Here is a 27917-nt window from a genome sequence, read left to right as displayed (position 1 = left end):
CGAGGCCCGGGGCGCCGGGCGTCTGGGGGCGGGGCTGGGGGCGGGGCCGGGGCGCCCTGGACCTGGTGCCGACCGCCGCGGTCTGGGCGCCCGAGGTGGCCGTCGGTCTGGGTCCCAGGCTCCAGCCCAGCGTGGAGACGCGCTTCCTCTTCCGCATTCCCAGGCGTCCGGAGGAGAGGGTACAAGTTCGGGGTCCCCGCGAGTCCGAGTCTCCACGAGTCCCGGGTCTGAGCAGCCTCGGCGCGTCCGGCTGCTCTAGCCGCACTCCGGGCGCACGGGCCAGAGGGCGCGGGAAAAAGGGAGGGGTGCCTCCTGCCGGAAGATGAGGAAGCCCGACGGGAAGATCGTACTTTTGGGGGACATGAACGTGGGCAAGACGTCGCTGCTGCAGAGGTACATGGAGCGGCGCTTCCCGGACACGGTCAGCACGGTGGGCGGTGCCTTCTACCTGAAGCAGTGGCGCTCCTACCACATCTCCATCTGGGACACTGCAGGTGAGGGGTGAGGGGCTTCCAGCTGGAGAGAAGCGTCCCCCAGGGCAGGGGTCCCTCAGGGCCGGGGTCCCCCAGGGCAGGGTCCCCCAGGGTAGGCACGTCCTGCCCCACACAGGATCCGGCCCTTGCTCCGCAGGTGTCTGCGTCTCCGGGATCAGGCCCCTAGTCACAGTGTGGGACCACCCTTGGCCCCTCTTACTTGACTCCTTTGCTGGTTGGGAAACTGTTCAGCCACTGGGTGCATCTTAGCGACAGTCCCGGAGAACACCCTGGGCTCCAGAGAGTGTGCTGGTGACTTGCGTACCAGAGCACCCAGCCCAGCCAGCTAGTGGCAACCAGAGGCATTTAAGTGCTCCCACCGACAGGATCTCAGCTGCTATCCACCACAGCCTTGCTGAGGGGTGAGCAGAGCTAGTATAAATTACCTGTCCTTACAAAAGAGAAAACAGAGGCTCTGAACTCCCTGAGGGTTTAGGCAGGAAAGTAGGAAGCAGAACTCAGTTCTCCTCCCTCAGTGCCAGGCATGTCTGCGTTTTCCACTTATCAGCCGCGTGATCTAGGCTCGTGTGTTATGGGGTTTTGAAGTGATTGTCTGTAGAAGCATTTTTAAGATAGGTAATAATTATTTTTGGTGCGTGTAGTATATTTGTGTTTTTTCAAAAGTACAGTATATCAGAGGGTCTTGATTCAAGCTTTCAGTTTGTTAACTCAATAATTACACTGACGTTAGAGTGTTACAATAGAATATATTTCCTTCCCCGTGAAAACGAATAAGGTACCGCAAGTAAATAAACTGTAAATAGTATGGCCCGTTTGCAATGGGCATGACTTTTTGAAAGCCTGAAACTTTAAGGTCTGACTTTTTAAATGTCTGCACGTAAGTTTTTTATTTGTTTTGTTTTGTTTGATTTTACCTTGTGCCGTGCGGCTTGCAGGATCTTAGTTCCCTGGCCAGGGATCGAACCTGGGCCCATGGTGGTGAAAGCACAGAGTCCTAGGACTGCCAGGGAATTCCCTAAATGTCTGCACTTTAAGAAGTGATATGTATTCTGGAAGGTCTGGTCCAGAATTTTAAAATTGCCAACTTGGGTGCACCAGTCAGCTGAATAAACAGGATTATAACTCACCTTGTTTTTAAAACTGAATTCATGAAGGCCGCTCTCGGACGTCTACCCCTCCTCTCTCCCTCCTGCTTTCTCTGCTGCTGTCTTTTTTTGTTGTTATGGCTGTTAACATCTTGACTAATTTATTTTAAAACATGCTCTGAAAACAGCCTCTCCGAGGTACAAGTGTACCTTCCCTGCTCTGTTCTCCACCTCCAGGCTTCAGAGTGAGTGAAGTTCCTCTAAGATCCGTTACCTAAGCGGACTCTCTGGCACTAAGCATTTGGTAGCGGTGGAACGAGGGCTGTAGAAATCAGACCACGTTAACACGATGCGTCTGCCTGTTTGGTACAAGGGTGGTCCTGAGGCTCCTTTGGTTGACTGGTTGGGCCTCACTGCTGTCCTTGGTTTATAAGAGGGTGATGCAGGGTTGGAGCTGGGAGACCCAAACCCAGAGGCCTCTGGTGGCTGCTGTTGGAAGCTGACCTTTACCACGTGGTGTGGTGTTTCTGGAACAGGAGCTGACCGTTGGTGTCAGCAGGCGTCTTGGCATCCAAGGTATGAAGGAGCAGTGTAATTTCGATCAACCACTTTCTTCTTCGGTGCCAAGGACGTGGTGCAGCTGGATTCTCGACTGCCAGAGAATTTTGTAATAAGGCTGATGAGATGTCCTCGGTATCTTGTTGGGCTCCCGGGGGCAGCGACTCACTTCCTGGCTGCCCGGGCTGCCGCCTTCTTCCCGGAACCCTGAGTGTGGGCACTGGGGGCCCCAGGCCCCTTCTCCACATTGCTCACGTCCTGTGTACACACATTCAGGGTGACCGAGGCTCAGAGGCAGCAGTGACACAGGCCACCTCTGTGCCTGGCTCCCCAAGGACGGTGGGGTTATGTGCAGCTTGGAGGGAAAAGGCAGGTATGAATCTTTGCCTCTTAGGTAATCCTTGTTGGAAATGCAAAAGTTTAACTTTTAGGCGATTCTCTCTTTTTTCCTCCTTTTGCCTTGCCCTTAAACTTTCTTTATATTCCACATTGTCTTCTAAGTTGCGTTCGTTTTAATTTTTGTAGCTGAGGCAGAAGGACGGGGACCAGCTAGAGGGTGCACGGTTTTGATCGCCACTCTTGGTCACGTGGCGTGGGTGGGGTGGGAGGGTGTTGAATAAGAAAAATGACAGCTGCTGCCCGAAGCCTGCCGGCGGAGCGGTGCGTGAGCCAGAGCGCGGAGAGGAGATTTTCTGGGCTGTTAGGTAATTCTCTTAGTCAGCTGGCACAGGACTGCTTCCAAGGGAGTGCGCCAGTAGATGGGGCTGGAGCTGGTTCCACCAAGTTTCTCGAATTCTCCCAGGCTCTGCGCGTTGCCCAATTCCAAAGCCACTTCTGCATTCATTACAGCAGCATCCCACTCCCTGTATCAGTTTTAGTTTCCTACTGCTGTCGTAACCAATGACCACAAACTTAGTGGCTCCAAGAGAGGTGAGATTCAGAGCACTTGATTGAAGATCTTTCCCTTGAACAACTTTAGTGCAGCTCAGGAGAGGATGCTGCAGTTCCGGGTCATGAAATCGCGGTTTCTGTGGGAGGGGAATGTAATTGCTCACGCCGTGAAGTTAGCTAGGAGGTCTGGGCCTCCTGTGCAGGACCGAGAGCCTGCATCCTGTGAACGGCTGTGCTGTCCTGGGGGAGCATCTGTGGGGCGTGGGGTGGGGCGTGAGTGAAGATGCCAGAAGACATGGACTGTCCATCTGAGGACCACGAGCCCTGGTCACGCTCCTTCTGCTCTGCGTGGAAGCCGCAGCCCCCTGCCCCGCTTCTAGATCCGGGGGATGGTGGGGATGCTGTGTCGGAAGTGGGGTTCGTTCAGGTTGGAAGAGGCGGCAGCGTTGTGGACCCGCCTGGAGAAGAGCCGTCTTTGCCAGGGGACGCAGAGTTGCTGATCCTTGACGCTTTGGACCGGCCTGCGAGGGCTGCGTGTTTAGCCTTGCGAGACTGGCACAGAAGTGGGTGGACAGCCCGTGCAACGTGTGCACGGAGCCAGTGGTGGAGGACTCGGCTTTTAGCTCTCTTAATTTATTAGTGCAGCTGCTGAGTGGGTTTTGAGGTCCTAATCCCGACAAGCAGGATTGGTGTGACACGGGGCATCTAGCGGATGACCTCCCCTTTCTGCAGCTCTGGGGGCTGACCTGGGCCTCACCGTTGCCCTACGTAGTGTTATTGGCGCCCCGCCCACCCAGTGTTTTACAGCAGCAGAGCTGAGTGGCTGCAGCAGAGACCATAGAGCACAGAAAGACAAAAACATTCACCCTGGCCCTTTGCAGAAATAGTTTGCTGACTCCTGGTTTAGGTCACATAAAAAGGAAAGTACTTTTCTAAAAGTCTTTCTGTAGTTTTAGAAACTCCCCGAAGAGTTTAGCATTTAGGGATTGAGGAGACCCCTGGTTCAGTTAAGCTCTGACACACAGCTCTCAGATTTCTCCTGGGTGTCCACTCAGAGCTAGATTGGGGGAGGGTGGGGCCTGGATTAAGATTAGCCTGGGCTCCTACTGAAAAACTGTTCTTGGAAATAAATCTTAGATTAGGTTCGGGATCTGGAAGCTAAGCCCGCAAAGCCTGTGTTGTAGGTGGTCCACGTCTTTGTGGGTGGTCCATATCTTTGTGGGTGGTCCATGTCTTGGTAGGTGGGTCAGTGTCTTTGTAGGTGGTCCATGTCTTTGTAGGTGGTCCACATCTTTGTAGGTGGTCCATGTCTTTGTGGGTGGTCCATGTCTTGGTAGGTGGGTCAGTATCTTTGTGGGTGGTCCACATCTTTGTGGGTGGTCCATGTCTTGGTAGGTGGGTCAGTGTCTCTGTGGTGGTCCACATCTTTGTGGGTGGTCCATGTCTTTGTGGGAGGCCCACCTCTTTGTGGGTGGGTCACATCTTTAGCACTACTGAAGATTCTGAATGGGCGTCCTCTGGGGTCAAGGCGTCATTTGTAGAATTCTTTTGCTTTCTTGAGCAGAAACAGTGACCTGAATATGAATGTGGGTATTAGGATAGGTGGAAGAAAATCTACTGTCTGGGCTCAGCAGGGTGGACAGAGAGCCATTGTACGGAGAGATCTCAGAGGACGAAGGCTGCCAGGGCGCAGCTGCACGTGCTGGGAGGTCCGCCCGGAGTCTCCCTGGAGGAGGTGCTGGGAATTCTGGGGGTGGGTGGGGGGAGGTATTTAAGGCTCACTAGTGTGGTGCGATTCGGGAGACTTTAACTAATTGAGGTCCACCACATCTGTGAACTAATAGCTGGATCATGTTAATGTCTCTGGGCGATAATTCCACGCTTCGTCGTCTTTAAGTTCGCAGGAGACATAGAACCTTTGTGATTCCTAATTGAACCCCTCTCACCTGGCTGAGACTTCGCAGAACTTCCCTCTTTGTGAAAAAGAAATTTACACACATGTACATGTGTGTACATACATGAGTTTAAAGGAGTTTTTATTCTTAGAATGAGGGCTTCGTCACTGTGACGACAGACTCTCGCGGCCCCTTTCCTCTTGTCCTCCTGTTATGGAGTCAGGTGCCTCAGGGCTGAGCCAGAGGTGCTATTTGGAATCTGTCACACGTGCCCTGTCCGCCTCTGTTTTCACCTTTGCTTGTGGCATCTCTCTCTCCGGGACGTCCCCTCTCCTGGCGATCCCCAACTTGAATTTTGTCCCATCTTCCAAGGTCACATACTTTGTGAAGCAGTCACGGTAGCGCCAGATTCCTGCTTGCTCCGGACTGTACCACCACGTGACCTGGTGTGCCTTACTGCGTTCTGCCTTTTATCTGTTTTGTTACCGGTTTGTCTTTCCTCTGACTTACAAGCTCTTGGAGGGAAGCATTTGGGTTGTATTCATTTTTACGTTCTCCACAGACGAGCATTTTACTCTGCAGTATTTTCTTTTTAAGCTTAAGTTTTGCTGGATGAAGTCGTTGAAAGCAATGGGAACAATTTGGAGCGGCCGAAGTTTGCAGTTTTATGGTCTTAATGATGTATTGACTCTGAATGATAAAATCAGTGTAAAAATGTCATTGTCATGGGCCTATAATGCAGCCAAAAATAGGCCGGTGTATGCCTGGTGAGGAAACACTGGTTCCTGACGTCAATTATATGTGCTCTTGAAACAACTCTTCAGAGACTCCTGTCTCTTTTGACTTTGAGACATTACGAGTCTACTTAGAGACGGAGAATAACACACTGGGACTCCTGTTTCTGGGCGGCTGGAGCAGAAGTACTTTCCCCTCCTCTTCCCACTAATTACAGCTAAAAACTTTGGGGTATTATATATAAAACGAGCATAAGAAGACTCTGAAAGATGGAGAGAAGAGGGCAGACTGCCCAGGGACCTCGGGATCCAAAGGGTGACCCAATGGTGAGCTCCCTGGGTTTCCCTTTTGCCTCATGTATCCCAGACTTGGAGCTCAAGAAACCAGAAATTTAGAAATGCCAAAGGCTACGGACAAAACAAGACAAAAAAGGCTACTCTCTCACCCGAGGACCAGGAGAGAGGTAGCACAGTAAGACAGAAGCCTTTTAGACACTAACTGCCGTACTCTAGCCAACACACAGGAAACACTGGACCCACACCCACCCAGAAGGCCTTGCAGGAACGAGGGCTACCCCCCTGCCTGGTGGTAATGAGGCACCCCAACTCCCCCACTAGGGGGTGTTGGAGAAGGCCTGCTAGGGTGGTGGGCTCTCATGTCCGGCAGGTGGTAACAAGCTGCCCCCACCCTGCCCACTTCATGGGGCCACGGGAGGCTATGTGGGAAACTTGGGCGTTTTCCAGAAGAGAGGCAGTGCGTGCCCGGCCCCTCAGCTCATGCCGAGTTGATGTCAGAGGGAACCAGCCAAAATGCAAGGTTTAAGTAAGACCCAGAGTCTCATAACGCAGTATGAAAATGTCCAGGTTTCAATCAGAAATCACTCATCGTACAAGAACCAGGAAGATCTCAAACTGAATCCAAAAAGGCAATGAATAGATACCAGCACCAAGATGGCAGAGATGGCAGCGTTATCCGACCAAGGCTTCAAAGCCACCACCGCAAGAAAGCTTCCGTGAGCAGTAACCGTCGCACTAAACCAATGAGAAAAAATAGAGAGGCTCAGAAAAATAGATCAAAAGAAGACCTCGTGGAAATTTCTGAGCTGAAATAATACAACCCAAATAAAAGACTTGGTGGATGGACTCAGTGAGGGAATGGAGGAGAGAGAGGAAGGAAGCCAGGAACTGGAAGATAGAACCATCAGCTCACCCGATCTGAAATACGGAGAGAAAACAGAATGAAAATGAACAGAGCCGCAGGGACCTGTGGATAAAAGATCTAACATCGTGTCATTGGGGTCTTGGAAGGAGAGGAGAGAGGGTGGGGCTGAAAAGGAATAGCAGGAATAATGCCTGAAAACTGTCCAAATCTGGCAACACACATGAACCTGAGGATTCCCGAATCCGAGAGCATCACAAACAGGATAAACCCAAAGAAACCCAAACTCCAAAAACTAAAGACAAGGAAAACATCTTGAAAGCGGTCAAAGGAGGAAAAAAGATTATAATGATGGCAGATAACTCATCAGAAACCATGGCGGCCAGAAGGAAGTGGCACAGTACTTTCCAAGTGCTGAAAACAGATGAAGACTATTGATTTATTTAAAAAAATTTTTTGTAGAAGTATAATTGATTTACAGAGTTGTGTTAGTTTCTTCTGTATAGCAAAGTGACTCAGTTACACACACATATATACATTTTTCATATTCTTTTCCATTATGGTTTGTCACAGAATACTGAATATAGTTCCATGCGCTATAGAGACCTTGTTGCTTATCCATCCTACTTATAATAGTTTTGCCTCTGCTAATCCCAAACTCCCAATCCTTCCCTCCCCACCCCTCCTCCCCCTTGGCAACCACAAGTCTGTTCTCTACGTCTGTGAGTCTGTTTCTGTTTTGTAGATATGTTGATTTGTATCATATTTTAGATTTCACATATAAGTGATATCATATGGTATTTGTCTTTCTCTTTCTGACTGACTTTGCTTCGTAGGATGATCTCTAGATCCATCCATACTGCTGCAAATGGCGTTATTTCATTCTTTTTGATGGTTGAGTCATATTCCATTGTATATATGTACCACATCTTCTTCATCCATTCATCTGTTGATGGACATTTAGGTTGTTTCCATGTCTTGACTATTGTGAATAGTGCTGCTATGAACATAGGGTGTGCATGTATGTTTTGAATTATAGTTATGTCTGGGTATAAGGACTATTGATTTATAATTCTTGTTCATCTTCAGTTCCAAAAGATGATTCTGGAAAGACGTGCTTCTGTTATATATGCCACAACCTTGACTCAGAACTTCTCACCTGTTCTCTTCTTTAAATGACAGTATAAGGCAATTTAACGTGCAATTTAATGTGCTATCGTTTAATGTGCTATCGAGGTACACCTTGGAGTTTTCCTTCCCACATGAATTTTAAAAGCTTTTGGCTTTGTAGCTTAAAAATCCACAAGTTTTGCCTATATAATAGTTTTTGGGTGTTGGTAGATTATCTTGGTTTGTTTTAAGTAAGGTTTATTGAATGTTTGCATATAAGCAGTAAAGTTCACCCCGATTTTTTAGTTATAGGAGTTTTGACAAACATATACAGTTGTGTAACACAAGCACAACCCAAATACAAACTATTTCCATCATTTAAAACAAATCCCTGGTCTCTCTGAGTCACCTTCTCTACTTACCCCAGCCCCTGGTAACATGGATCTGTTTCCTGTCCCTATAGTTGTCTTTTCTTTTCTTTTTAAAATATTTATTTATTTATGATTTATTTGATTTATTTTGGCTGCTCCGGGTCTTAGTTGCAGCATTCGGGCTTCTTCGTTGCGGCATGCATGTGGGGTCCTGTTCCCTGACCAGGGATCGAACGCAGGCCCCCTGCGTTGGGAGCGCCGAGTCTTACCTGCCGGACCACCGGGGAAGCCCCTATAGTTGTCTTTTCTAGGAGCATACAGGATGGAGCATCTTGAGTCTAACTTCTTTGGCTTAATGCATTTGAGATCCACCTGTGCTGTTCAGTCCTGTTAATTGTTAGTAACGTTCCGCTGTATGGACATACCATCGCCAGTTATCCATCCACCAATTGAAGGATATTTGGGTTGTTTCAGTTTTGAGTGATTACAAGTAGTCACTGTAGGCATTCACATAGAGGTTTTTGTATGAACGTCAGTTTTCACCTCTCGGGTCAACCACCTAGGAGTTAGACGTCTGGGTTTTATAGTCAGTGTATGTTGAACACCAAGCTGACCCAACACCACTGGTTAAAAAGGCAGTGTTTGTTTTAGCTTCCATTTGTTGAGATACTTACATTTCCATGTACCGACTTGGGAGATATTCTGTGTAGTGAACTAGTTAGTTAGCTCTTAAACACTTATGAAGAGAACAGTCTGTTTCTTGTTTTTCTTAGCTGACTTTACGCACCCACATGTGGGCAATTAGGCAATGAAAATTTCGTTGATTTCTCTGCCAGCGTCACAGAAGTGTTGCTGGAAAGGCAGGGCGCTTGGAGAGAGGCACAGGGAAGAAAAGACCCAGATTATAAGCTTTCAGCCTTGGCCATAAAACAGACAAGTTTAATGGCTCCCTCTGTCTCATCAGCAGAGTCCTTTGGAAAGAGACTCACGCGTGGAGGCTGGTGACAGCTGCCTCGGCCACTTATCCCCGTGTTTTCACCCAGCCTTCAAAACCAGCTCTTCTCTGAGATCTGCCTTCCTGCCCAGCCCAAGCGAACCCAACCTCACACTAGTATTTCTCTTCCAAGAGAAGGCCAAGCTGAGCGTGTATCTCCTGCAAAGTGTTTCATAAACACTGGTTGATCTGTTCTTTGGACCAGGAGGAAGTGGGTGTGAACTGGTGGCTTCCCTCACGCTGGCCTGGCCTCTGTGGGCTGGCCTCAGGTCTCTGAAATAGCTTAGCTGCCCACTGCTCAGTTTCCCATTCTTTTGGCTCAAATAGCCTTGGACCTATGAGCAAAGTGGAACTCAGCGTGGACCTCTCTGGGTTTGCTTGCAGCAAAGATGAGACCAGTCGGACCATTGCAGGAGCATCCTTCAGCTCTGGAGGGTCTTCATTTCCGAGCACAGCAGGTGTCAGTAAACTTGGCATATCCATTGCAGGTACCCACGTCGCAGGGGCACGCAGAGTCCGGTGTAATCCTGTAAAACTAGAACAGGATTTAAAGATCCACTTTTTCAGCCTCTTCCTCTTTCAGATGAAGAGACAGCCGCGGGAAGTTATTTGTCCAACGTCCGAGGACCAGTTGGTGCAGAAAAGGGGCTGGAGCTAGGGACCTGTGACTCCTTGACCAAAGTCTTCACACTGTTTACACCTTATTTCATGCCGCCTTTCCCTCTATCGTGGACGCTTCTTTTCATTTTAGGGGCCCCTGTGCTTTAAAATCCTCCCCTGCTACAGTCTTCTCAGAAATCAGGGTGGTGTCCTGAGGAAAGCTGGCTTGCGAAGTGTTTTCCGAGGCCGTCCAGGTTGCTGACTCACGGCCCTTCCTTCCTGGGGCTCCTGCCTGTGTGAATAGCAGGGATTACCTTGGCTTCAGCGGTGCCAGACACCATGCTGAGTGCTTTGGGGACCGTATCTCTTATTTCCTACAACTACTTTGTGGGGTTGGTTTTTTTTTTTTTTTTTTTTTTTTTTTTTTCGGTACGCGGGCCTCTCACCGTTGTGGAGCACAAGCTCCGGACGCGCAGGCGCAGCGGCCATGGCTCACGGGCCCAGCTGCTCCGCGGCATGTGGGATCTTCCCGGACCAGGGCACGAACCGGCATCCCCTGCGTCGGCAGGCTGCGCCTCTACCGCTGCGCCACCAGGGAAGCCCTGTGGGCTTGGTATTTTTATCACCTCCCTTTCGCAAGCCAGGAAGCTAAGGCTCAGGTCATGCTGAATGCTGGGGAGCCCGGATTGAGGTCGGCTTCTCATCGCAGTTAGTGGGTTCCTTTCCACTCTTCCCACCACTGCGTGGGTGCCCAGGCACTTAACTTCAGTGCCCTCCGCGGGCAGAATGCTCCCCCGACACGCTGCCCTGGAACGCCATCCACGGAGACCAGGGTGAGATGCAGACTGGCTCCCTCACGCCTGGGTAGCACCCAGACAGAGCAGAACAAGTGAAGCAGCGCAGCGGGCACTGACAAGAAGAGAAGGAGGCCTACTGCCCTCGCCCCCCGCATGACCTCGTGAGCGCGCGCTGGACCCGTGACGGAGGATGGATATTATTAGACGGCCAGTGACTAGCATTTACATTTAAAACTTTTGATTTCAGTGGCCTATGTTAGAAATTTTGATTTCCGGTTTGTATGTGATTTCTCATCTGCTATTTGAAAGAGGGTGCAGGGCCGGGACCTCGCTTTTTTCCTGGGTTCATGATATTTATTTGGTTCCCCATTGTTGAAAGGCCACTTGTATTTCCACAAATGCCTGAACCCAGGCATCAGAAGCATTTCTGGGGGCTTCCTGGTGGCACAGTGGGTTAAGAATCCACCTGCCAATGCAGGGGACACGGGTTCAAGCCCTGGTCCGGGAAGATCCCACATGCAGTGGAGCAGCTAAGGCCGTGCGTCACAACTGCTGAGCCCACGCATCACAACTACTGAAGCCCACACGCCTAAAGCCCGTGCTACACAACAAGAGAAGCCACGGCGATGAGAAGCCCGTGCACCGCAACGAAGAGTAGCCCCCGCTCGCCACAACTAGAGAAAGCCTGCGTGCAGCAATGAAGACCCAACGCAGCCAAAACTAATAAATTAAAAAAAAAAAAGCCCTTCTGTCTTGGAGAACAGGCCTGGCGGAGGAAGGCGGCCTCAGGCCTGGGGTGTGTAGGTGCCCCTGCTGTGTGTGGGTGACTGGAGGGCATTATTAGGGACTGGGTTAGTGTTGAGGGGGTGTGGTGGTCACTCTTCTTTGTGGAGAAAGCAGTTCACCTCCATTTGCACAAGACTTGATCATTCCTGGGCTGCTCTCTGCGTGTTCCTGTTTTCCTCCGTGAACCCAGGGCTCCTGCATCTGTGGCCCGTGGACACCTGTGCCCTCTTGACGTCTCTGAGCTGCTCGTGACATCGGTCGGGCTCCCTCGTTAAATGAGATCACCAAGATCTTTAACATGTGTTTATTTTTTGCATCTGCGGGAGAGTTATGATTTTGCCCTTTCTTGAAAATCATCTTTTAACACGTGTCAGGGTGGAATTGCTTAAACAATGCTTGCCCAGATCTCGTTCTTGTCCTAACAGAATTCAGAGGCCCTCCACCGCCATTAAAGCTCATCGTCTGGCGTTGCCTTACCCAAGGTATTCCTGCCGCTGTCGGGGTTATGAGCTGCTTACGTCCTGCGGGTCCTTGAGCAGCTGTGTGGCTGCTCTGGGCCTCTGCTTCGAGATCCGTACAGTTGTGCCACTAATGGTGGGGAGGACGAGGTGCATTAGGTGTGCACGTGCGTGTGTGCATGTGTGTGTTATACATGTGTATGCATGTAGGTATACATGTGCTTGTGTGCATGTGTGTACTGTAGGTATATGTGTGTGCGTGTGTGCACGTAGGTATACGTGTGTGTGTCTGAATGTGTTGTACATGTGCATGTGTGTGCATGTAGGTATACACGTGCATGTGTGTTGTACATGTCTGTGTGTGCGCGTGTGTGCATGTAGGTATATGTATGCATGTGTGTGTCTGCATGTGTTGTACATGTGCATGCACTTGCATGTAGGTATACACGTGCATGTGTGTATGTGTTGTACATGTCTGTGTGTGCGTGTGTGTGCAAACCCATCTAGCTTGACACTCTGCGTGGCGCTCGGAGTGACACTGCAGCCAGGGTGGGCTCTGTGCCGACCTGAAGGGAGCACGAGCTGACTCGGTTAGAGGAACGGGATTCAGCTGATTGAAGGAAACTGGTGAGGATGCCATCCCAGGGAGCCAGGGGACAGCAGTTCTTCCTTTCTGCCTGGCCGCTTGTCCCGAAAAAGGACAAGTCCATGTGAATGGAGGACGTTTTTAACACTTTCTGAGTTTCTGTCGTGACGGGAGCCCTCCTGTGAGGCTCTTGCTTCCGGGGTGGCCGTGAGTGGTGTGGCCTCACATCACGGTGCCGTGTGTGGCTTGTTTTCAACAACCCCTGGGCTGTGTGAGGATACGTTGCTCCCACTTTTCAAAGCCTGTTGACCTACTGTTCTCTTAGCCGGGCCCCTTTTCTATAGCAATTGCAAAAGCACATTCCGAACCTAAGTGATTTCCAGTCTGATTAACTCTGGTTAGTTACTGTGTGACCGCGGGCCCCGGCAGTGTCGCCTTTCAGCTTCCCCAGTTGAGCAGCTGCTCTGTCTGTAGCTGTTCCCCGGGCGCCGAGGACCAGGGAGGGGGCGGCAGAGGGGGACGTGCAGACGCGGCACACGCAGGGCTGGGCTGCAGGGTTGGCCGTGTTACTGCTGCACGCGTCTTGGGGTGATGAGAGCCTCCCGGGACTGCTCCATGGTCACCGTCCCCCTGCCACTGCTCCTCGTGGGAGCCCCAGGGCGGCAGCCGCAGAATCCAGGCCCCGCCCAGACCTTCCCAATGAGAACCTGCATTTTAACCGCATCGCTAGGTGATTCAAGGTCCAGGTCATGAGCCTGGGCTTGCTGCAGCCGCGGGCAGATGAGCTGTGAGTTTCCAGAAGGGCGAGGGTCAGGCCACTGGCGCTCGCTGGCGCTGTCTTTACATGCAGTTCTACCATATCTGTCCATCATCTTTCTACCTGTCACTCATCTGTCCATCATCTTCCTTCTACCTCTCTATCGTCTGTCTATTTTTAACCATAGGGGATTTTTTTGTGGTAAAATACACATAACACAGCGTTTTACTCATTTTTAAGTGTACAGCTTGCTGGTATTAAGCATGTTCAACTGTCACCACCATCATCTCCAGAACGTTTTCATCTTCCAACTGAAGCTCCAACCCCATTAAACACAAAACCCATCCCCCTCTCTCCAGCCCCTGGTAACCCCTTTTTTGCTTTCTATCTCTGTGAATTTGTCTATTCTAGGGAATTATTTAAAATGTTTACTTTTATGTATAGCATAATATCATTATATTTAAATATGGTAAACTAAGTTCAAACAGAATACTTTGATATGATTGATTTGAAAGGGTTTTTGCACTGTTAAATTGATACAGTTATATCTAGGTACCCAATCATCCCCAGAAGGTGTTTCTGATTTTACAATGTGTGTCTATGGAAAATGTACTTTCTAGGGAATTTTATTAGAACACACCCAATCTGTTAAGCAAGAGGTACCTAGACATTGTAAACATACGTAAGATCCTTTGTTTCCGTAGGACTGTTCAGAAAAGGTTTCATATACTTCCCTTGGGTTAGAATTACAGCGCTCCCCGCTTATCCTTGGGGGACGCGTTCCAAGACCCCCAGTGGATGCCTGAAACTGTGGATGGTATCAAGCCCTATACATGTTATATTTTTCTTATACGTACATACATATGATAAAGTTTAACTTATAAATTAGGCACAGTAAGAGATGAACAACAATAACTAAAAATAAAGTAGAACAATTATAACAATACCCTGTAGTGAAACAGCACACAATTCAAAACATGACTTGCTTATTTCTGAAATTTTCCATTTAATATGTTTGGACTGTGGTTAACCAAGTGTCATCTGAAACCTCGGAAAGTGAAACCTCGGAAAGTGAAACCTCGGATAAGGGAGGTGATTGTAACAGGAAAACATTTGTTCTCTGCTGTGTATTTCTCAGAAGACTTTATATTATGGAGAAGAAGACAGACACATTCTGTTAGAAATAACTGGGGTATTGACTGAGTGGGGTACTCCAGATAAGAAGCCATTCTAGATAACTTAATATCTTGAGAAAACCCTTTATAGAGTTAAAGAGTTTTCTTAACATGGTATTTGCAGTTCAGTCTTGTCTTTGAAACAAGTTAAAACTTGCTTCAAAAGATCTGAAATGGTTTTAATTTCCTGCTTTAATAAGTAGAGAATTTCGCAAATAATTGACTTTTTCTTTGATAGTCTCTTTTTTTTTTAACCCCACATTTGTTTATTTATTTATTTTTGGCTGTGTTGGGTCTTCGTTTCTGTGCGAGGGCTTTCTCCAGTTGCGGCGAGCGGGGGCCACTCTTCATCGCGGTGCGCGGGCCTCTCACTATCGCGGCCTCTCTTGTTGCGGAGCACAGGCTCCAGACGCGCAGGCTCAGTAGCTGTGGCTCACGGGCCTAGTTGCTCCGCGGCATGTGGGATCCTCCCAGATCAGTGCTCGAACCCATGTCCCCTGCATTAGCAGGCAGATTCTCAACCACTGCGCCACCAGGGAAGCCCCTGATAATCTCATTTTAAAAAGTAATTCTCACAGGACAGCAGAGTATCTGTTGAAGGTAAAGGATATTGGATTTAATATCCTGGTACGTGAGAGTTTTTGTTTTTTAAAGTTAAATCTGTTACGTAAGTGTATTTTCTTTGGATTTGCCTTTTTTCTTAATACTAGAGTGTTAAAGAAGGTCCCTTTATTTGAATTATTTGGTCTTGTTATTGAATTATTTTTAGTAAATCCATGTCTGAAAAGAGTGAAGCAATTTGAGAATTAAATTCCAGTTATAATTATATGACCTTGAGAATTATTTCATGAAGCCCCGTCAGTGAGTCACAGGCAAGGGATTAACTCATGTGCAGGTAAGTATTTGGGGGGTTCGTACGGCATATGATGTATTCTTGGTTTTTGTTCAGCCTTCAAATTGTGAAACAGAAACAGCAGAGGTGACACGTATGCTGATTTGGGTAAATGTCATTGTATATGTATTGAAATGCGAAAAGAAATCCGTTTTTCTGAAACACTTTTCCTCTTCCCCGTATGTTGCCATTTCTTTAGTTGGAAATCATTTGGGGTTTGGGTTCCTTTACTTATAGAAGGAAGAAAGTCTCATTTTACAGGCGTGGGTCAGGATGACCTTCGTTAAATAGTTGCTGATTGATCTGGTAGTCAGATGAAATGGAAAAGCTGTTTTTCATTTCATTACTAGTGTAAGCCCGTGGGCTTCCTAGACTCAAAGAATAATCATTGGCCTTTGTGTCAGGAAGCACGGCTATGTTTAGAATGCCTTTTAATGGTCACAGACGATTAAGAACAAAACTAAAGGACCTATAAATGCAAGCAACTAAGTTGGATTATTGGATTTAAAATAATAGTTTATCTTTAAAGTGTTATCTCATCACCGCCTTTGACGGTGTCATTCATTAATCTGTGTTGAGGTTTTAGGTCTTCCTTCTGGCAGAAAAGATACCCCAGTAATATGGTGGGGTAGGATTTTTTTTCCTTTTCAACTTCTCGACTTTCATCTCCAGCTGGTGGCTGTTGGATCAGTCTCTGCCTGCGTGGAATTTTCGTGAGGTTCCTGTAGGTGACCCTCAGGCAGGGCAGTGGGAAGGGTCTGCTCCCTGGGTGATTCCGCCCGGTCGCTGAGGCCAAGCTTTAAGCCTGCGTAGATGGGAAAGTGCGGGGCAGCCTCCAGCCGTGTCTCAGCGTTACTATCACCATCCGAGAAGAATCCCTGCAGGGCGTCCACACCCTGTGGGTCGTGCTTCTACCAGAGGACTCCTGCTTTCGCTGTTGGTGCTTCTCTTGCCTTTTGGGATTTGCTCAATTTCTGATGAGAGAGCTATTGCAGAAAGCATCCCATTGTTACTTATTCTAGACTTTGAAATACTGCCATTCTTTTTCGAGCCCAGTTTTGTCCCGCTAACCCTTCTCGGAGCAGGACTTGATCTGACAGTGCAGCCCCTGGACCCTGGACCCGGTGGCCGGGGATCAGGACCCGCCTCTGCCATTCGCTGCCTGTGTGCCCCTGGCCTTTGTGCTCCTCTGTCAGCGTTTGCTTCAGGCCTGGGGGTGCAAATGAGGCCACAGTCCCCGCCAGGGGATGGGAGGGAGTAAACGGCCATGCGTGTAAAGGGCTCGGACGTAGTGAGTGCTGTAGATGGGTTAGCTCTTGGGAAAGTTAAGCACATGCAGTGCACTCGCTCTGAGAGCCAGAATAGCTCCCGGTTCTGTTCTGTCTGCTTGACGAGGTCCCTCCATGTGGACATTGTTCCTTCTTCTCCAGGAAGTCTCAGTCTTTGCTCTTAAAGCCCTTCAACTGATTGGACGAGGCCCACCGACATTATGGTAGGTGATCTGCTTTGCGAAGTCAGTGATTGCCGATGTTAATCACACTTAAAAAAAAATACCTTCCTGGCAACATTTAGACTTGCATCGGACCACAGAGCCGGGCACCACGGCCTGGCCACGCTGACACGTAAAATTAAGCGTCACGCACGGCACGACGGTCGGTGGTGGATCACCCCCTCGTTTCCCGGAGCCTCTGCGTGGGGGGTGGGTTCTCAGATGAAGTGTCCGTGCCCTGTTGCCCCCTCAGTTTGCACACACAGGTGGAGGCAGCTGTGCCCAGCGGTGGCTCCACACAGCCGACCCCTTTTATCACCCTGGGAAGACACGTGGACCCATCTTCTGACTGCATGAAAAGAGCTCTAAGCATCTGTTCTTTGCGAACGTTCCTGGGGGGCAGCTGTTTCCACGGCTGTTCTCTCACCAGATTCGCTATCAGTGTAGAGACACATACACGCAGAGGGAATGTTCCAGATCTTCCCTGTGACTGTAACCTGTAGTCAAATTGCGTCACACTGAACACAATGGAACTAAAGTCATCCTTCAGGTAGTATTATTTATAATGCTGCGGGTGGAACTTGGAAGCTTTAGAAAAGGATTTTGTTTCATGTTTTAAGCATCTCTCAGAAGGGAAGGGCGTCACTGCTCATTCTGGGCTGAGTTTCTCCGGGCTGTGCTGGGGCCCATCTCTGAGGTCGCCCTGGAGTTTTAATTGCTCCCCTCTCTGGTTCTGTGGATCTGGGTTTTTTTATCTTCATGTTGCCACATCGATATTTCTGTGGGCGTTTTTAAAGTTCCTCTTTCTTTCACTGTCTGCACTTAGATTTCCTGGTAGACCTCACTCTACCAGGAAATCGGGATCCGCTCCCGGTTCTGTTCTGTCTGCTTGACGAGGAATAAGGAATAAGGGTCGTTTTGATTCTCACCCTGAATGACTGCCTCTTACCTCCCACTTCTGCTTAGCGGCTGCACGTCACATTCTCCGGGGGTACTTTTAAAGGGATTGGATACCCACACCCCTGCCCTGCCGGATCCTAGCTCCTGTGCTCTGGGGTAGGGGGTCCGAGCGTCCCTAGTTTTTAAAAGCTGCCCCCTCCCCTGTTTAAAATGTGCAGCCAGTGTTGTAACATGGTTTCTGGCGGCCGTACCACCCATTGGGTTATTTAAAACTACTTAAGCCAAAAGGACGCGACGCTCGGGGTGGTCATCTGGCCAGAGGACGCTGGAGCATCGAAGAGAAAGCAATCAGGCGTTGGATCTTCATTGTCTAGCAGCAGGTTGGGGTGATTGTGGCCACTGACCTCTGTCCTCCTGCCCTGGGCTGGTTTTCAGTTCCAGTTACGCAGTGGGTAGCAGCCACATGACAGAGTGTCCCCGAGAAATGGGGAGAAGGTCGTCCTCGGAAGGCAAGCCTCATACACATACGGAAGGTGTAGGAGATCGGTCAGCAGCAAAGGTGACCAGCGGGCCCCGGGGGACAGTACATGTGCTGATGAAGAGCTCAGACGGGGGCGGCCCTGGGATGGTGGAGCCGACCCTGAAGTTTGGGAGGAATCTGAGTCACGGTTTAATTAACCAGCACTCACGGAGGGCTTCACACGCGCCAGGCACAGCTCCAGCCCATGGAGTAAGTTACTTCCGTTTTCACAGGCCCCTTTGGGTGGGTACTGTCCACATTTGGGTGATGGGAAACAGAGGCCTACGGAGTAAGGACCTGCCCCCAGGGCACACGGTGAGGGTTAATGCAGACAGTCTGTCTGGGAGTTGGGCTCTTTGTAGGCGGTTAGACCTCAGACGGCCTGGTCTCCGGTACCGTGTCCTGGCTCTGGGCTCCACCTTCCTGCTTCTGTGGGCCACATCCTGTGCTTTCTGTGCCTTGGTTTCTCCCTCTGTGAAATGTGGGCAGGGGAAGGCCCACTTGGTGTGGTTACTGGGGAGACGGCGTGAGTTTGCTGAACGCCGAGGACTTGTTGACGGTTGTCACGTCGAGCCAGCTTCCTTCCGGCCATGAGTCCAGTGTTTCCTGTACCTGGGCCGGGAAGGGATGATGGAGATTAATCTCTCATCCCCTGTAGCAGACCACCCCATTGGTATCCTGGGTTCCCACTCCACATGTAGAGAATGGGATCGGCTCTCTGGGGGAATGGACAGTGCCTTTCTTGATCTGTGATTCTGAAGACCTGACTTGGGGCTCCGGCAAACCTGTTAGGTCCTCCCCCGGGACCCCGTCCGCTGTGGCCAGCTGGCCTCCCTCTCCAGCTGCCCTGGACTCGCCCATCCACGTCCAGTCAGTTTTGTTGCATATCAGGAGTTCGTTCTAGGATGTGTCTGATCGGATGCTGGTGGTATTGTTAACAGATTCTGTGTTTCTCCTTAACCATCAGGATAACTCACGCCCACCCCTGAACTGTGTTGGCGACACCAAGCTTAACGTGTCATTTCTTGTTTGTTAATTTTATTTTATTGTGGTAAGAACCCTTAAGCTACCCTCTTACATGTTGTTAAGCGCACGTTACACTGTGGCTGACCTCAGCTACCGGGTTGCGTTTGCACAGCTCGTCTCCATAAGTTTTGCATCGTGCTGGTGAAACTTTATGCCCGTGGCTAAGTGACTCCCCATGTCCCCTCCCCACAGACCCTGGCAGCCACCATTCTGCTGTTCGGTTCTATGAATCTGACTATTTTAAATGCTTCCTAGAAGTGGAGTCGCGCAGTGTTTGTCCTGCGACTGACTTGTTAGCACCTCGCCACGAATGGAAGCAACTTACATGTCCTTTGACAGAAGAATAGATAAGAAAATGTGGTCTATGCATACAATGGACTATTATGCAGCTTGAAAAATAGAAGGAAATTCTGTAATATGCAACAACGAGGATACACCTAAGTGAGACAGTCACTCCTTGATTTGCGTCACAGACAGGCCAGAGCTCCTGGGCAGTCCCACGTCCACCCGTCCTGAAGCCCTGCGGTCCACCCACGGCCAGGGAGCCCAGGCCGCTTCCTGGAGGTGAAGGAGGCTGGGCCCCTCTCTCCGACCCCTGTCTCCAATGCCATGGCAGACTGTACGGCAGGGGCCACGTACGCCAAGCCTGGCAGCCTGACCCTCAGCTGTGCTGGTTAAACTGGAAACAACTTGTGATTTTTCTTATTGCCGCCTCAGGGCTGGTGCAGGGTTAGCCCAGTGCCCTGGCATCCCCAGAATTGGACCACGAGGTAAAGGAGACTGCCAAAACTCCTAGAGCTGCAGCTTTGGAATTGGTGCTAAGGGACCTGGGTTGAGGAGAGAAGGGGAGAGAGAGAGAGAGAGAGAGGGAGAGAGAGAGAGGTGGAGAGAGAGAGAGGGACAGAGGGAGAGAGAGAGAGAGAGAGAGAGAGGTGGAGAGAGAGAGAGACAGAGAGACAGAGAGAGGGGGAGAGAGAGAGAGAGAGAGAGAGGTGGAGAGAGAGACAGAGAGAGAGGGGGAGAGAGAGAGAGACAGAGAGAGAGAAATACCCGATTTGAGTACGTGGGAAGGGAACCTGTGAGCATCCCAGTTCAAGCCCATCACCGATGAGGAAGTCATCGCTCTGAGGGGTCCAGGAGCTGCCATTACAATGGGCTAGCACCAGGGGCCTGGCTTCCGGCTCAGCGCACATTCACAGACTACTGGAAAACTTACTCGGCAGCCTTGGGTTCCAATACGCCCAGAGCCAACCGCAAGCGGCCTTGTCTCACCACCTCCCCACTTAGTCTTCACCGCCTCTGTGATGCCAGAAATACCAGGCTCCCACTTAAATGCAATTAGGACTAAATTCAGAACCTTTGTTCCCTGTCGGACTAGCCTGTCTGATTATGGGCACGACGCTCCTTTGAAAGCAGCCTTAAAGCTCCAGATTACATCCAAAATGATATTTAAGAATTTCAAGCATGGGGGGCTTCCCTGGTGGCGCAGTGGTTAGGAATCCGCCTGCCAATGCAGGGGACACGGGTTCGAGCCCTGGTCCGGGAAGATCCCACGAGCCCGTGCACCACAACTACTGAGTCTGCGCTCTAGAGCCCGCGAGCCACAACTATTGAGCCCACGTGCCACAACTACTGACGCCCGCATGCCTAGAGCCCGTGCTCCGCAACAAGAGAAGCCACTGCAATGAGAAGCCCGCGCACCGCAACGAGGAGTAGCCCCCGCTCGCCACAACTAGAGGAAGCCCGCGCACAGCAGTGGAGCCCAATGCAGCCAAAATAAAATAATAAAATAAGTAGATGTGGTGTGTGTATATATATATATATATATATATATATATATATATATAAAGAATTTGAAGCATGAAACTGCATAATTGTAAATTCTTTAGCTGGGGTAACGGCATTTGGCTTGTTTGCGCTGGTTGATGGGGAGCTGGCAGACCGTGGGGCTTGATCAGCAGCTCTTGTCCACCTCTTTTCAGGCTGGCTTTGGGATGCTTTAGTTCCTACTTCCTTTAGTTATTCTGCTTTCTCTTTGGGTATTATTATTATTTACTTTTTTGGTTTTTTAAAGGCGAACCAGACATTTTTATCTGGAAAGGAAAACTATTTTGGGCCTAGGCATGAACAGGTGCCCGCTGTCCTCAGAGAACTATGTAACAGAGCTGGAAGCGATTCTCCCGGGATGGCCGGCACGCCACTCTGTCACCCTCCTGTGAAGTCTGGCGGGTGGGAGCTGATGGCATTTTTAGCTGTTGGAAAAACCTCTTGCTGCCAGGCTCACCGTCTATGAGATGAGCCTGTGTGAAAGGAAGGGTCCCAGCTCAGTGGTAATGATGGGGAAGCATTTCTTGGTTTTCTTTGCTTCTTGGCTAAAGTTTCCTATTGCCAGTTTTGGAAGACGCGTTGCTCTTCATCTCCCATGGGGGTCCACGAAGGGATGGGAGAATGCTGGTTAGTTTCTGCCCTTAAGCTCACAGTGTAATTTGACACGAGACTTTCATAATTAAATTATTAGTCAGAGGGCTGACCTGCTGTTGGTATGCAGAAGGAGGGAATGTGCTCTTCGGGTGCCAAATTCCGGAGCACCCCGAGGGTAGGCAGGCTGCCTTTCCCAGCAGAGCGGGGCAGGAGCCCAGCAGCTGTGAACTTGCTTTCCAGGAAGTGGCTCTAGTCCTCGGGACCACTGCGGGATCACAGGACGCGTACCTCCAACTCCTGCCGGTCCTGGCCGGGGCGTCACCCTCTCCAGTTTGCCTCCCCATCCGATCACTTGGGGGCCACTTGGGGCCTCGCTGGAGAAGCAGGTCCCTGGCTTGGGGTCCTGCTCCGAGCGAGGGAGATGACGACTGTCAGATGTAGCCCGTGTGGCCCTTCTGGGCGCGGCGTCCTTCTCTGCAGGCCGCTGTCTCCAGGGCTGGCACGTTGGCAGCCGGCTGAGGCCAGCATGTCGCCGTTTCAGAATGATTGGGGTGGAACTCCTCTGTATTTCTTGGCCGTTTGGCTGAAACCTGGTTTAATGGCAAAGATCGCTATATTTTGTATAAGTAGCTGTGTGGAGGTGTCACGCCTTCCATACGAGCTGCGAAGACCCCTGGACCAGGGCTTCTCCATTTCTTTTGTGCCACGGATCCCCTTGTATCCGAGTGGCACCAGCCTGTGACCCTTTTTCTGAACTTCAACGCATGCCATAAAACACCAAGTTTTCCCAGGAAACCAGGTTTTCTTTACTGGCAGGTCTAATAGCCGTTGAGATTTTGAGCTGACGATAGACATACACAACTGCAGTGTGGCTTGAAAGCCTCTGTTATTTCTGTCGGCGACACAGCACAGGGTTTGCTTCCTGTAGCCATTTCTGGTTTGTTGCAATGTGTCTATGGAAGGAAATGCTAACTTTCAGTTAGAGGATGGTGAGGATAGAGATTACACCTTTCCCCGTTCAAGGTCATGGACTCCTGGGCTCTGTCCCCACTGTAGTCAACGGGGGGCTCTGTAGCCCAAACTAGAGACTGCAGCAGAGGAACAGCCTTTCATCAGAGGCAGTCGGGGGGAATCTTGAGGTGGCTTGGCTGGGGGCTGCTGCTGGGATGAGCTGGGGGTTTGGTGCTTTGCCTGATGGAGAAGGAGCCCTGGGCGGGGGGGTCAGGTGCAGGATGTCAGGGATGAAGTGTTGGTGTTACCTGGGGAGTGTGGACTCAGATGGTCGCATTGTGCAAGCACGTAGGAGCTGGGCAACTTTCAGTCCACTGCCGTCACTGACACGGGGGTCTTTGCATCTGCATCCAGGACAGGGGCAGACGATCCCACCCTGACCCTGTCCTCCCTGGTGCCTTGTCTGCCCACCCACCTGCCCCACCCGCCTCGTCCTTCAGGGAGGAAATGTGGTCCCGCGGGCACCGAGAGGGTGGGGTGCTTTGGAGGGTGGGTGGCACGGAGCACAGAGGCTCAAGGCGCAATGATTGTCTGGGGGCTGCTGCCTCACATGCACCCCACAGAGGAATGAAAGCAAACTCCGGGCCCGGTTCTTCGGGAGTCCGGATTCCAGTCAGGGAGAGGCATGTCCAGGGTGATTGATTAGGTCTGCAAGGACCAGTGAGTGTGGGCAAGTGCGCTTCAGGTGACATCAATCCTGGGCTCCTCCGTGGAGCAGGGTGGGGTGGGGGCCCTCCCAGGGAGGCCTACCTGTTATGGAGTCCAACCTCGTACTGCTCACTGCACACCATGCCAGTAAATTGAGAGACAAGTTTTTGGGGCAAAGAAAAACCACTTTATTTGCAATTCCAGTGGACCGAGAAGACGGTGCACTGGCGGTCCCAAAGACCCACCTTTCCCAATTATTAACAGAATCCAGGCCTCTTTTCTACTGAAACGGCAGGGGGTGTGGCTGGTTGTTGCACGTCCTTGGTGCCTGTATCCTTGGTTCTCGCAGCTGTCCAGAGGTCAGGGCACAACGTTCCTATAAATCTCCAACAAGACAGTTGTTATTTTTCTGTTCTGCAACTTTATCTCTATATGAATGGAAAAGAGTTATACCTTTAAAGGTCAGAGCCTGGAGAATGGGCTCTCCTGCATATTTCAGGCTCTAGGCAACATTCTTTTACAAAGGGGCAGAGCCAGCATGACTCAGCACAGGCGTCAGAGCCCAGGGTTAGTGCCAAAGGAATAGATCCAGTATGGAGTCAGGTTTTCTCTTCTCTGTTACACACCCAGGTCCGGGGGGTTTTCCCTCCGCCCATGGAGGGTGTGAACTCAGATGGCAGCCGTAGGAGGTGTGATTGGTCCCGGGGCCTGGGACGGCTTCAGGAGGGGCCCCGTTTTGCATTTATGAACTTCCCTCCATGGAGTCAGTGAACCGTCTTTCCATCGTGAATGAGGAAGAAGGGAAACCAAGGGGGCCATTGGTGAAAACCTGGGAACAAACGTGGTCACACTTGGCCTCCGGAGACCCCAAGGTGAGGGGCACTGGCCTTGCCGCTTACTGTGATCTGGGCCTTTTACATACAGGGCTTCCGATGATTTGATATGAAGGAATAAAGGTATTCAAGTGTGACTAAATTTCAGTTCTTTGGGGGTTTAACCCATCAAGGTTTTCCCTCCCTCCCTCTGTCCCCCTCCCTCTCCCTTGCCCCTCTCCTTACCCTCTTCCCCTCCCCCAGTGTCTTCCCCTGGGTCTGCAGTTCAGAGTAAAGGTGGGAGTTGAGATGGGTGCAGGGTGTGAATTCGGCCTCTGACATGGTTGAGGCTCCTACCACCTAGCAAATGAGAGCAAATTGTTACGAAACAAACCAAGAAATCTTACATGAGAGAAAAACTGTGTTGTCCTTTTTTTAAAAAAAAAAAAAACACATGGAGGGGATGATTTGTGGCTTCACTTACACAGCACATTAGTGGCACCGAGCGCGGGGCCGGGGGGTGGGGGGCGAGTAAAGCCACAGGTCCTGTCCTCCCTGGCGGAGGCAGGTGTCTGTTAGCTGCATGACCGAGACCTCCACTTGGGGCTGTGCTGAGCGTCTGCGTCGGGGCTCAGAGGGACGAGGGACAGGCCGGGACGGAAGGGGGACCTGGAAGGGGGCCAGGGCCCCCTGGGGAGTCACAGTCAGCAGAAGCCCCGGGAAGTACCCACCCTCTCCCCAAAGGACCAGAGAGAAGGAGGTCGGCCCAAGGGAGATTTATGCTGTGTTCTCGCTGTGACGTGTCCAACTTAGAAAACACCCATTTCCCCTTAAAACTGAAAAGGCAAGGAAGGCCTCAGCCCCTGCACAGGGGCTGTCACCTGGGGCCTGTGCAGCCCTGATTGGTGCCCACGGGCAGGGGAGGGAGGGAGGAAGAGGTGGGAGCAGGTCTGGGGGGCCCGGGGCCGTCTGCATCCGCTGTCACTTCCCCACTCTGGGAAGGCCGGGGCCCAGGCTTCAGGGGTGGGGCCAGCCGTCGGTGGCGGGATGTCCATACCTGCTTCGCCGTGTGGCGTGCACAGCGGCGCCCAGCTTGGCTTGAAAGTGAAGTTGCTCTGTCTGTCTTCCCTCAAAGAGAGGGCATTTCCTTACTGTGCGTGTTCTCTGTTCCGACACACTCACTTCTGAGGCCTTCTCCAGGAGGTCCGCAGCCTACGGGTGGGGAGGTGGCCTTGGAGGTGGGGCAGGGCCTTGGGCCCGGGGAGCTCTGCTCTCCCCGGGAACGCAGACTTGCCTGGTGCCACGTCAGCACGACTGCCACGCTGGGAGGTGGCACAGAGTGTGTCATCGAGAGGAGCAGGACCCTTGGCGGGAGCGTCACGGGTAAACATCCCCGTGTAAGACGCAGAGATAGGAGCAAAAGCCACACCACCGCCCATTGGGGGAAAGCAGGGCCCGGCTGTCTTCCTCCGTCTCGTGGGTTCACTGCGGTGGGTGGACGGGGCTGTGCAGGACCTGCTGGCCGTGGGGACTGACCATCACCCCGTCTTTCTGCACAGCAGGGTCTCCATCCCATTCAGCTCCAGCCACACCTACGTTTGGGGTCACGATTCCATGGTCCCTCCCAGGGGTCCCTGGTGGCATGGTCGGGGGGCACTGCCAGAGAGGAGAGGTAACTGTATCTTTCTCCCCCCTCGCCCCCAGGGCGCGAGCAGTTCCATGGCCTGGGCTCCATGTACTGCCGGGGGGCGGCCGCCGTCATCCTCACCTACGACGTGAACCATGCCCAGAGCCTCCTGGAGCTGGAGGACAGGTTCTTGGGCCTGACGGACACGGCCAGCGCCGACTGCCTCTTCGCCATCGTGGGAAACAAGGTGGACCTGAGTGAGGAGGGGCCCGGGGAGGGCGGCCAGGAAGGAGGGCAGGGCCCTGGGCTGGCTGGCGGCGACGGCTGTGCAGCCCCCAGGCTGCCGAAGCAGGTGCAGCCGGAGGACGCGATGGCCTTTTACAAAAAGATCCTCAAGTACAAGATGCTGGATGAAAAGGACGTGCCGGCCGCGGAGCAGATGTGCTTCGAGACCAGCGCCAAGACCGGGCACAACGTGGATCTGCTGTTCGAAACCCTGTTCGACATGGTGGTGCCCGTGATCCTGCAGCAGAGGGCCCAGGGGCCGCCGCAGACCGTGGACATCACCAGCTCCAGGCCGCCCGCACGGACCAGATCTGGGTGCTGCGCCTGACGTGCCCAGGCCCGGCCCCCCAGGGTGCACGGACGGTCAGAGGAGAAGATCGGGGCTCACTTTGTAGAACTGCACTCGGAGGAGGAGACCGGGTGGAAATGCCAGCCAGTAGCGAAGGTCCCCGTGACTGGTCCCCCACGTACATCGCTGCCCTGGGAGGTGGGGAGTGGACGAACCGTCCAGGGGAGCCCCCTGCAGAGCCGGGCTCCTGGAGACCGCCGTCCCCTGGCTGCCCTGGCTTCACACCTGGCCTCTGACAGAAGGTTTTCGGCTGTCTCGGCACCTGTGTGACTTTCAAACGTTTCTGCTCACTGTGATTTATCTTCGGTCCTACCATTCGGTACTTGTACCCTGATGCATCATAATGATTCTCGATAAATGTTAATTTGTACAAAATCAGGAATCAATGTTTTTTATGTCGGTTGCAGCATTGTGAGCCACACGTATTATTAAAAAGGATTTTGAGAAGAACTTTGATTTAGACTTTATTTGTGCTCCCATGGGCTCCTTGCTGGGGGTGCTCGAGTGATGGCTGTGAGCTTAAGGCACGTCTCTCTATCTTTAAAAGCTGCGTCGAATCCTACAAATTCCAGGTATTTAGGTTGGCCCATCTACCTAGTTGTCTTGAAGACACGAGTTCCGATAATAGAAGCAAAACTAAAAGCTCTGTCTCTGCTGACCTCTGTGTGGGTCACCCGGGCAGTTGCTAAATAAGAAACCTCTTTTCCGGGGGTAGGGTGTGGCTTTGTTCTTAAGAGATGCCAAGACAGGGGAGCCGTGAGACAACAGTTTTGTTTTCTTAGAAATTTAATGGAAAACAAGTAGGTCAGGCTTGGGGCTCTCTGTTGGGAAAGGGGTGTCTCAGCCAGCTTGGCAGCTGTAATGAAACACCGCAGACCTTTATTTCTCAGTCCTGGGGGCTGGAGGCTAGACTGAGGTGCCAGCCGACTCAGTTTCTGGTGAGGGCACTCTCCTGGCTTGTAGATGGCCACCTTTCTGCATGTGTCCTCACGTACTGGAGGGAGAGAGAGCTCTTGTGACTCTTTCCTTACAAGGGCACTAATCCCATCATGGAGGCCCCACCCTCAAGGCTTCATCCAAACCTGATTACCTCCCAAAGGCCCCACCTCCAGACACCATCCCATCTGGGGGTTAGGACTTCAACATATGGATGTTGGGAGACACAAGCATTCAGTCCTTGACAGGAAGCAAAGTGGGGCAGAGGCTGGTGAACAATGTTTCATGAGCAGTAGTTTTTGGGGGGAGGTGTTCAGTGTTTCTGCAGAGAGCCCATGATCTCTGATGCTGTGGCCTCTAGCCCTGCCTCTGCTCCCGGGTGGGTAAGCAAACGAGCCCCATCTGTGTGATGGAAACACCATCAGAGCCCCCTGTGTGTGACTGGGGAGGCCTCAATTGAGATGTCCTGTCACTGAAGCAGATCTCGAAGTCTAAAACTTCCATTTTGCAACTGTAGCCCATTCAAAAGTGAAAACGAGTCAGTCTGATTA

At 51.3% G+C, this 27917-nt stretch overlaps 1 protein-coding gene across 2 annotated transcripts; it reads left to right on the top strand.

The window, feature by feature from the left end:
• The first annotated feature begins 66 nt into the window (after positions 1-66).
• RAB20 (RAB20, member RAS oncogene family) lies at positions 67-26880 on the top strand. Of its 2 annotated transcripts, none has more exons than XM_019921181.3 (2): positions 67-494; positions 25874-26880. In XM_019921181.3, the coding sequence occupies exons 1-2, from the start codon at positions 323-325 to the stop codon at positions 26407-26409; spliced, it is 708 nt and encodes a 235-aa protein (XP_019776740.1). In that variant the 5' UTR covers positions 67-322; the 3' UTR covers positions 26410-26880. The 2 variants fall into 2 exon arrangements, with proteins under 2 accessions (XP_019776740.1, XP_033699238.1); XM_033843347.2 differs by lacking the exon at positions 67-494 and adding an exon at positions 575-2510.
• Positions 26881-27917: the final 1037 nt, after the last annotated feature.

The sequence above is a fragment of the Tursiops truncatus genome, chromosome 18 (genome assembly GCF_011762595.2).
Source record: "Tursiops truncatus isolate mTurTru1 chromosome 18, mTurTru1.mat.Y, whole genome shotgun sequence".
In the NCBI taxonomy this organism is placed as follows: Eukaryota; Metazoa; Chordata; class Mammalia; order Artiodactyla; family Delphinidae; genus Tursiops; species Tursiops truncatus.
This window is presented reverse-complemented; position numbering and strand designations above follow the sequence as displayed.